The 10,771-nt window shown below is 37.6% G+C and overlaps 1 protein-coding gene across 1 annotated transcript; it reads left to right on the top strand.

Annotated features, from left to right (window-relative positions):
- Positions 1 to 3,950: 3,950 nt before the first annotated feature.
- Positions 3,951 to 5,948, top strand: LOC113293650 (O-acyltransferase WSD1-like). Its single transcript, XM_026542213.1, has 4 exons — positions 3,951 to 4,734; positions 4,818 to 5,213; positions 5,322 to 5,459; positions 5,667 to 5,948. The coding sequence occupies exons 1-4, from the start codon at positions 4,132 to 4,134 to the stop codon at positions 5,850 to 5,852; spliced, it is 1,323 nt and encodes a 440-aa protein (XP_026397998.1). The 5' UTR covers positions 3,951 to 4,131; the 3' UTR covers positions 5,853 to 5,948.
- The last annotated feature ends 4,823 nt before the right edge of the window (positions 5,949 to 10,771 follow it).

Below are 10,771 nucleotides of genomic sequence, written 5' to 3'. Positions count from 1 at the left end.
GCTCCATTTTATCCCATGTTCTGTGTTTTCGTTGTTTTCAAGAATAAATATTTTTTCTAATTAATTTTGCATTTTTAGGTACTAAATAAAGCCTATAAGAATTGTTGAGCGAAAATAGAAAAGAAACGGTAAAGACTCCCGTAGAAAGGAAGCGAAGAATGATGTTTGCAAGAGCCGGATCAACTAGAAGTGGGCTTGACGAGGAAGAATTGTTCTTAAAGAAGATATGGGCTTGGCATACCAAAGGCCCAAAACCCTTACCCAAATCCATTTCCAATATCCATACCTATTTCCATGAGAGCCGTCGGATTGGATCCATCACACAGTCGCCTCATCATCGTGCATCAAACTCTGAAGCTCCTGTCAAACATCATAGTACCTAACTCCAATCTAAGCCGTCAGTTTTGATGTATCACACATCCAACGGTCGCTCCACGCCTGTTTCCCTTGTGCCTTTCGATTCAATCCAGATGTGATCATCCAACGAATTATCTTTGCTGGACATCGAATTTTCTACAACCGCTCAACACCATAACACCTAACACCTATACCCGCTAGCCAAACAACCCCTTCTTCCCAAAACCATCGACTCTGTCTTCTCCCTCACCGTCTGCAGAGAAAAACTCTGCCATCACCATCACCTTCCACCACCTCGAGCTCACCAGCCACCACAGCCTCCATAACCACCCTATTTCACTTTACAACCAACACACTACAAAACCCATCCTCCTATTTCACCCATTTCACCAACCCTACCCTTTGTTAGGGTTTTGACATGGGAGAATTAGGTTGATAGGCAGAGAAAGAGAGCAGCAGTAGCAGCATGGAAGGCATGGAGAGCAGGAAAAGGAAGAGTAGCGACGTGGGTAAGAATTGTCCCATCATCTCATAATTTTGGCAAACCCTAATTCTACTATGCTATTTTGGAATTGGTGAAATTGTAAACCCTAAATTGAATTGTATAAATAGATGTGTGGTGTGTGTGTGTTAGAATTATGCCTGGGCTAGCTAGAGCACCAATTGAGACTTGGGTTAGCCAAGCTCAAGGGTTCAGTTAATTTTCAGTTCATATTTCAGTATTTTCATTATGTTCTAAAGTCAATTGCTAAGGTGTTGATGAAACCTTAAACTGCTAAGCTACTGTGTTCATGTTTGCAATTGTATCTTGTATGATCATAATGCCTAAGATAATTAGAAGCAACTAGGCTTTAGGTATACATTGAGTTGAACTTTAATTAGCCAACTAATGCTAGGATTAGAGAACTCTAGTTGTTATTCTCTTTAGTCAATTTTTATATACCCTGGAATAAATGATAGGCTAGAACTTGTCATCACTATCTGATACCAAAGGGACAAGAACAATAGACAATTAGAAAGCCTTAGCTTAGTGTTGAAGGTGGATTCAAATGCCTTTGTTCCCTTTTATCTTTCACTTTGTTTACATATTTTGTTTCACTAGTTCAGCTACACCAACGATTCAGCTGTGTTTCAACACAGCACAAAAACAATTCAATATTTGTCACTGTCACTGTTAGAAATCAGTTAGGAAGAAAGTTAGAATCAACCTTACACCCACCTTGTCCCTGTGGATCGACCTGTTCTTGCACACCATACTACACAAGGCACTGTGCACTTGCAGTTAAATTGTAGGCACTCTTTCTTTGACTACCAAATAACGAAAGCATTGTTCCATTCACCTAAGTGGGTGGGATTATAGTCAAGATGAATGAACTTCCCATACTTGGAATTCTTTGTTTTGATAGAACAAGATGCAGCAGACCTGTGACAGGGAAATGGTGATATGAAAGGTTTATGGGGCGAGATCAGAGCAACTTTCTTATTATGTGAAAATAAAGATTGAGCATAGGAGGTATTAGGGTTGATGAATGTTTTGTCCTGGGTTTGTTGTTAGAAGGGATTCAGGACTTTAGGCTTGGGTTTTGATAATGAAGAAGAAAAACATATAATGGATTCAAAAGCAGTTGCAATGTCAAACCAACCTTCAAACCGAGTACCAGATGGAACATAGAATGAAATTGGGTTTCCTTTAGGATTTGGTCTAGCTAGCATGATATGTAAATAATGACCATTTGAATTGTTCAGTTTTGTTGCACTAAACCAATTTTGGTTATCTTCATACTTCCGGACATTTCTTCCTAAATCTCCATTTTTAGCAGCATCATGAAATATTCTCTGTAAGTCCACAGCAAGTTTGAAGGTGAAAGACCCAATCAATTTACCATGTGCATGAAACTCTGTCAAGGTAATGATAGAACATGGTACTGTTTTGCTACAGGTAATTCGATAGAACTTCCGATCTATGGTAGTGAACCGATGCTCAGAAATCATGGCTAGAACTAAAGGATCTAATGTAACTAATGGAACTAAGGCTAACACGGTTCTAATCTAGGGATCTAATCACTACCAGGATGAAGAAATTGAAAGTGTGGAGAATGGAGGAGAGAGAAAAAGCCATAGAAGTTCTTTATAGGGGGAAATTTTATTTTGAGAACAAATGTTTCAGACGATGGGTTCGAGGCAGAGAACCACATCAACAATATGTATCAACAGGAGCTCTGAGTAGCCTCCTTTTCCCTATAAAAAAAGGACTAAAAATTAATGTAGGAGGGAGGTTGCTGGTTAGTGGGTATGGACTAAAAATTAATGTAGGACTAAATATAAATCTACGTATGGACTAAAATTTAACAACCTAGCTACCATGATTTTTCATGTGATAGTTGACCGAGTACTTATGTACATGTACAGTTATTAGGTACATAAATGATTACACACAGGATACGAGAGTGCAGTTTTTAGGTACATAAATGATTATTCATTAGACACGAGAATACAGTTTTTAGGTACAGTTATTAGGTACACATTATTCATCTGGGTAATGTAGTTGTTTTCCATTTTCAGCTTCAAAAATCATCTACTGCATTATTGGAATGAATTCAGGTTACCCCAAAGCTTTTCTAGCTTTCCCTGTTACAAACTTTTCAAAGTTGAAGATAATTTGGAGATTCTCTTACCGCCTATGATTTGAATTATTTGTCTTGAAGAAAGCGTAGGATTCTTGCCGTCTGAAGGGAAACTCTAGGGTGACTAAAATATAAAATGTAGCACAGTTAAGTGACCAACGCTTTAGGCCACACTTTTGCAAATGTTTTATAATTTCTCCCCAATTCCATCAAATTAATTTTATTATCAAAGCTGGAAGGTACCACGATATTGATAAGCATCCTCAACTCGATTTAACTCGATCATCGATCAAACTCGTCCAAATTGAAGAAGAAATATCTTAGGAGCGAATTTAATGCGCATATGGGATTTATGAGTTTAAAGTCAGTTCTCCTATTCGTTTTGGGTCCACATTATGAAGAGCTGATTGACTTGGGGTCTGTTTATATTTTTGTTTTTCTTGATTGCTTTTGTTTCTTCTTTGTCTTTATTGTTGTTACTGCCACTTGGTTTAGGTGTGAAATCTTCAAATTTACCTTGTGCTAGTTTGTGTACATTCCTCCTCTTTTTCTCTTCTAGGCGCCGTAATCTTTTTATTTTCTTATTTTGTGCAGCACTTTTTTATCTTTTTGGCAAATTCCTCCAAGGGTGGTACTCTCGTTGTAGTCCTTCTTGTTGTTTTTTTTTTCAATGCAATCCTCTTTATCAATCAATCAAAGATAACAAAAATCAAATAAAAATTCTACACATAATCCGTGCATGGCATGATATCTACATTTATATCGTCTGCACAACTTCTACCAGCCCTCTGATATTCTAATTTAACCTTTATTTATTTATTTTTTTGGCTAAATCATTCTTTTATATATACACCACGGAACAATGTGCATGTGTATGTATAAGAGATCAGAAACAAAAGAGCCAGAGGAGAAACTAACTGCAAGAGTGACTAGAGAGCCAGAAACAATGGAGAATCACTACAACAACGAAACAAATAGGGATGAAGAAACAAGTCCCCCAGTGAGTCCATTATCACAGAGCTTTAATAGCACAACAATATCTTTAAACATTTTTGCTATTTTCGAACTAGAGACACCGATTACTGAGTTTGAAGTACTAAAATTCTTGCTCAACCATTTTTTACCATCGAGTATTCGTTTTTCTTCAATTATGGAGAAAAACTGGAAAGGTATTGTTAGATGGAGAAAAGTCGATGTTCAAGTGGAAGATCATTTGATCGTTCCGACATTCCCTCTTGGTTTAACCAGTGAAAGGTACGACAATTACTTGAGAGAATACTTATCAAAAATATGTTGCGAGAATTTTTCAGACGACAAACCATTATGGGAAGTTCATTTAGTTAAGTACCCAAGTTTAAGTGGTGCTTGTACGATGATCTTCAAGTTAAGTCATGCAATTGGTGACGGCTATTCTTTTATAAGAGTGTTTTTCATGTCTTTCGGAAGAGCTGATAAATCTTCAACTCCACTAACTTTTCCGCGAGTAACATTGATAAAATCACAGCAACGAGATGATGGTAATCGAGTAATAGGACTTGGAAAGAAGTTGTTCGAGTTAATGCAGAAGTGCATGAACACATCTTTTGACGTCATGGAAACCTTGCTGAGAACAACGTATTATGAAGATCGGCCGTCTGCAATACGTTCAGAGACATCGGCAAAAGGAAAGATGGAGTTGTTCAGGCCTCTTAACATCCACTCGTTAACATTATCACTTGAAAGAGTTAAGAAAGTTAAAACCAAGCTTGGAGCGGTAAGGTCCATTCACATTAATTAACTATCCCCCGAATTTTTATATTTAAGCAACTCTAACTACAAATTGCTCTTTTATTGCAGACGATGAATGATGTAATCATTGGACTACTGTCGTATATCATTCACTTGTACGCAGTGAGAAAAAACAAGAATATGGATCAGTATGGTGAAGATGGCTTGAAGAAGGACTCTATTAATGGTGGCACAAATACAAGCATGACCATATGTGTCACTCTTAACATGAGAATATTTAAGGGTTTTACAAACATTGAAGATATGATAAGGGCAGACGCGTGGGGGAACCATACTAGACTCTTGTTCACGCCATTACCGACTTCTAGAAATCTCGAGGAAGTTAACCCTCTTGATTTTATTTTCAAAGCAAAAGATATTATGGATAGAAAAAAGAAATCCATGATCTTTTATCTTATTGATTCATTATTCCTAAAGGCTGCAATGTGGGCAAAGGGGCAAAAGGTACATACAATTTATATACGGCAATTTCAAGTTTAAACCGTGTATTACACTTGCATTATAATCCACATCTATTTAAAGCTACCTTAGCCCTTCGTATCATTTATGCAGGGGTTAGATGGATTGCTGTATTCAAGCTTTAAGAATACAAGCACTTTTATATCAAGTGTTATAGGTCCAAAAGAGCAGATGGCTATCATGAATCATCCTGTTAGCAGTTTTTACTACTTCATGTCGGGTATACCTCAGGTAAATATATCACTTGAATCAGAAATTACTTGTTAGTTGTAGAGTGAATTCGTTGTAGTGCGTTGACATGCTTAATTTGATATGGTTAAATGATATTTTATGTTCATATGATTTTTAAGTAAGATGATTTCCGGTCATATGCATATAGTATCCACTAAAATCCAATTCATATAAAACTTGCAACTTGCTTGTGTTTCTTGTATACAGAGTATAACGTTCACATCAGTTAGCTGCATGGAACAATTGAAGCTTGCGGTAACAATGGAAAAAGGCTTTATTTGTTCAGAAATTTTCGTTTCTTGTATGGATGAAGCCTTTGAAAACATTTTTCAAGCAGCATTTGGAAATCATGCAGGAAAGGACGACAATGAAATCACGAAAAAATACAGCTAAATGAAAACTCTGAATCAGTGGATCAAAAAAAAAAAAAGTTGCTTATATGTGTTTCTTGTGTCATTAGATTCTAGATAATTGTATAGTGTTGATTAAAAGCATCCGTCCATATGCAAATCCTCTTATAAGGAGTATATAAATGTAACAACTTTTTGTTTTCTGTTATAACATGTTAGCACTATTGTTTTCCGAGAGATATAAGCAGCTCTATACAATCCATCTGCCATGAGCAATTAATGAATTTCAATGGTGCCTAGTGCAACCTCTGGCGAATAATTTTCAAACTTCTGTCCAGTGAAACAACCTCCAGTAGATAATTGTCAAATTTGAGCTCTGTTTCGGTGATCGAGGGATATTAAAATTAACTTCTGGTAACAGTTTGCCTCTCCGTTGTAAAGATGCATAACTTGAACTCTATCACGGGAAATTCAACACCAAAAAGATCTATGTTTAATCTGTCATTAGGGCTCCCAACAATATCTGGGACTCTCAAGATCAATGTAACAAAGCGAAGCACAGTTTATATATTGATAACAATCAGATGTATCCAATGAAATGGACAGCAAGCCTCTATGGTACTGTAGCAAACTAATGATTGATATCGATAACAATTATATGCATCCGGGGGATTCTAATATGGCCCATCTCTATTCCTCAGTACCTATCATTTCAATAATGTGTGCTTCCCAGGTACAGAATGTCTTTCAGTTCCTCCGAAAATAGTGAATGATTCCCCTAGGTGGAAATATAGAGAATCTCCGTCGGTCGACACCGGCATAGCGCCTCATTTCTCAATTGTGTGCATCCGCATAGAGAAGGTCTTTCAGTTCCTCCGGGAATTCATCTGGTTTCATCTCTTTCTCTGTTACCTGAAGTTTTGCAAGGTAATCGGCAGGAATATTGTACCTTATTTTTGTGGTCCTACACTCTATCTCAGAAGAATCGGACATGGAGATAAAAGAGTGATTAACAAACATACAGCACTTCTCTTCTATTTCACATAAGAGAGGAGACACTGGTTGAAACTCATCTTCTCCCTCGCAATAATTAAAATCAGAGTATCTGTAATCACGATAATATGAATTGCTATATTCACTGCCTATGTAGTAAAAGGCGCCTTAAGCGATGGGTTGGCGCCTGGCAAAAAAAGGTGCCCGGGCGCCAAATTATACAACAATATGTTTTTTGGCGCCTCGCCTAGCGCCTAGTTCACTGCCTCCATTTTAAAAAAATCCCTGAATGAGTTGGTCAATATCATGCGGCAAAGTGTAATACAAGTAAACTCTGTGAAACCCATACTTTATAGCCAGTTCAAGACCTCTATCAGTTCCCTGCAACGTATGATAAATCCCTGACACTGGTTTTCCTAGATCGTAAACTGATGCAGAAGAAAGTATTGGCACAACGTAACGATCACGTATCATAACTCCATATCCTGCTTTACGTTTCTCTCTGAAGAAACCATCTACAGTTATAACCCACCAAATTTCATCTCCGTCGTCTTTTTTAGACCAAGAATCTACCCACTCCTGCCTTTCTATCAACTTTTGCCTTTCCACTGCAGCACCTGTCTCATCATCAGTCACGGTAGTCTTAAGACATTTGTTGCTTTCAGCGACCTCGGTTTCTTCGTTGCAGGAAGAGTTTAAGATGGTGGCTTCTACTTCTTGTTTTCCTCTATCGACATACGTTCCCTGTTGTTCACTATCTTCACCTAGTAGTGTGTAACTTTCCTCTATGTCAAGTGCTGCATAACGATTTTTCGGTGATGCAAGGGATTTCTTTTTCTTTTTTGCTGGTTTTTTGTATTTTTTGTCGCACTTAATGGAATATGAATCCACCGATTCGCAATCTGAGTAGACAGTATTCCGATTACCGTAGTAGTCATCATAATAATTATACCAATCTATGTTGTAAAAGGCGCTAGGCGAGGCGAGGCGCCAAACCTGGCGCCTAGCGCCTTTGGCGCCTAAGGCGTCGCGGAAAAATTAGAAAATTGCAAAAATGGGCGTGTCTTGGCGCCTTTGGCGCTTTTTTTGCTAGGCGATAGGCCTGCGCTTAGTGCGCCTTTGGCGCTCTCGCCTTTTACAACACGGAAATCATTATAAACAAAAAAATAAGGATCTTCATCTAAAAAGTATTCTGGAATCCTGAAACACAAACAGAAATTAAACCAGATTAAATTAAGTTTTACGAAATCAAACTCTAACGCTAATCCTTGACCAGATTGATCCATGACTTCGAAGCCAAACCCTAAGTTTTATGAAACCAAACCTAAAAATCACAAAAAAAAAAATAAAAATAAATAAATAAATAAACAAGTAAAAAATTTAGATGTTTTATACGATACATACCTCTCGATGCTTATAAGATATTCGTGTATATCGATGTATACGATTTCTCATTGTGTGATGTTGATCCGCTCTCTACAACACGCTCTTAGGCGATTCTCTTGTGTCTATTTACACTTTTTTTCCTTCACACCTATCTCCTGACAGAACTGAAACCCTCGAGTCTGAGTATGCCAACATACCCATCCCCAATCCCCCTAAATATATACAGTATGACTGCTAGCTCCAACCTACACACCCTATAGCAGGCGTATGTAGCACCATTCACCACGACCAGCACAATATGTGCAGATGGGCCCGAAATCCTGACCTCACAATATTAAAAGCCTTGCTTTAGTTCCAAGTTTGTTCTTTTTCTAAAAAGAGTATTTCATGAGATCTTCGAACTCTTGAGGGGAGACTCGATCCGCTAAATTCTTGGCGAACTGGGCTAATCCCTAATTAAGTGTACTACGAATTTGTGTACACTCCTTTGAATCTAAGGTTCTGACTCTGACCACACTCTCTAATAAGTGTGGGCGTGACAAGGTAATCCCAACCACTGATTTAATTTTATGAGTTACCTAACAAGGGTTGAGATCTCACCTGTCTGTTATCTCCCTAATAACAGTGACATTCATGTCTGGTCTACTTACAAGTCGGGTACTGTTACTATTAAATATCTGTATAGGTACTTGCATAAGAAAACCAGTGATAACAATAACACTAATAAGGACGGGAGGTTCCTACGAAACTCAAATGTCCTTATAAATATTTTTCTTTGTCGCAGCTTTGCAAAATCAATGTCAATGGATCTTTGTATCGCGAAGGAATTTGTAATCACCCTGGTTGTCCGTTATGCAATAGAGACTTTGAGACACCGTTTCATCTGTTCTTTGGTTATTCTGAGATTTGGCCAGTTTGGGACAAGATTCGGCAATGGACATTTTTGTGTTCAGAAAAGCTATGCTCTTTTGATGGTAACATAGGGAGACTGGAATGGAAAGATGTATGCCCATTCATTTTGTGGGGCATTTGGATTCAAAAAAACGTTGTCTATGAAAAATGCCGCTTTACTCCTCTATGGGTCCTGGCTAACGTCTTGAAATTAGCTAATGAAGTTTTTCAGGCTAACACAAGTCACTCTGCAGGAACAAGGGAAATTGAGGAAATCAATATTGCCTGGAAAGCGCTGAGCAATGATTTCTATAAGATTAATACTGATGGTTCTTCAATTGATTGCGGTGATGCAGGTGTTGGATGAATCATTAGAGATGGAGGAGGATGCTTCGTTGCTTTCTTTGGAAAACACATTTACAAGAACACCAACAGTGTGGCTGAAATTTGGGCCATAAAAAAGGGCTTCGTTTGGCTACTGTTTTGGGCATACGTTGTGTGGAAGTGGAGAGCAACTCTTGCTATTCTGTTCAACTCTGCAAAAAAATAAGTTGAACCAAGCTGGGACAACTTCAGACTTCTGCAGGAAATTCCTTTTTTCAATTTTTTTTTTTTTTTGATCAAGTAAGACTTCAACAACGATACAGAGAGGGCCAATTTCGTTGCTGATAGGTTGGCCAAAGATGGTGCTTCAGAAATTCATGAAGGCGTCTGGATTGATAATATGCCAAGTTTTATTGTTTCTGAATATTGTAATAATTATGTTATAGGTGTAACTACACCAATACTTGTTGTCCGGACCCAATTTCAAGTCAATTATGTTTTGCTTCTTTTTCTGAGAAATACAACAATTCCCGTTCATGGTCTTTGCGGATCAGATCTTATGTATAAGATGCAAAAAGAAGATTCAAAAAGAAACTCGAGATATTAATATCGTTCTCTTTAAATGGGATCTCAATTTGAGCTAGGCTTTCCTTAGATAGCATATCCAACTAGAATTTCCACCTGCTATTGGGAACTTGTCGGTCTTCTCTGCCTCCAAACTGAAGAGACTAAAAGAAAAAGAGACTAAAGAAAAAAGAATGACTCCTGTTCTTTCTTCTTCTTTTTTTGGCTGAAAAGCGCAAATTTTATAAAAAAAAATGACTATTCTTCCTAGATATAACAACAATAACGAAGTTCAATCTGCATTGCCGCTGCTATTTCTCATGTTTGCAGTTGTGTTCTTCAATTTCCGCAAGGAAACCAAAGAAAACTTTATCCGTGAAACAGACTCTGAGGTTAAAATTTGCACTTTAGTTTGTTTAAATGCTATAGCGATTTGAAAATCGCAACATTGTTGTACTCCGGAAACTCTTTCTCAGTTCAAATCTTCTTTACCAATTTAGTAACCTTAGACTCCATGACTGTGATTGACATATGACCCAAACTCATGCCATATGACGACCAAGCACCAACAGATAAAATCATATCTAAACCTACTAGTGGACTGAAAGCAATACAACTCAAACATGGATAAAAAAGTGGAGGATCACGCTCATAAGAAACGCCAACACTGTATTGTCTAATTGGCGGGCATTGTTTTTGTAACTTTCTCTTTATTTGAAGCTTTGTTTTCTTTTCTTCATCTACCTCTGGTAGATTTGCTAGTACGTTCCTTCTTCTATTAATAAATCCTCCCTTTCAATCATA

The sequence above is a fragment of the Papaver somniferum genome, chromosome 7 (genome assembly GCF_003573695.1).
Source record: "Papaver somniferum cultivar HN1 chromosome 7, ASM357369v1, whole genome shotgun sequence".
Classification (NCBI taxonomy): Eukaryota; Viridiplantae; Streptophyta; class Magnoliopsida; order Ranunculales; family Papaveraceae; genus Papaver; species Papaver somniferum.
The sequence above is the reverse complement of the archived record's forward strand: the minus strand, read 5'-3'. Positions and strand labels throughout refer to the sequence as shown.

Excerpts from the sequence above, each read along its gene's own strand:
- LOC113293650 (XM_026542213.1), top strand. The coding sequence starts at position 4,132 with ATGGAGAAAAACTGGAAAGGTATTGTTAGATGGAGAAAAGTCGATGTT. Across the intron at positions 4,735-4,817 it reads TTAAAACCAAGCTTGGAGCG|ACGATGAATGATGTAATCAT; the intron begins GTAAGGTCCATT and ends CTTTTATTGCAG. Across the intron at positions 5,460-5,666 it reads TCATGTCGGGTATACCTCAG|AGTATAACGTTCACATCAGT; the intron begins GTAAATATATCA and ends TCTTGTATACAG.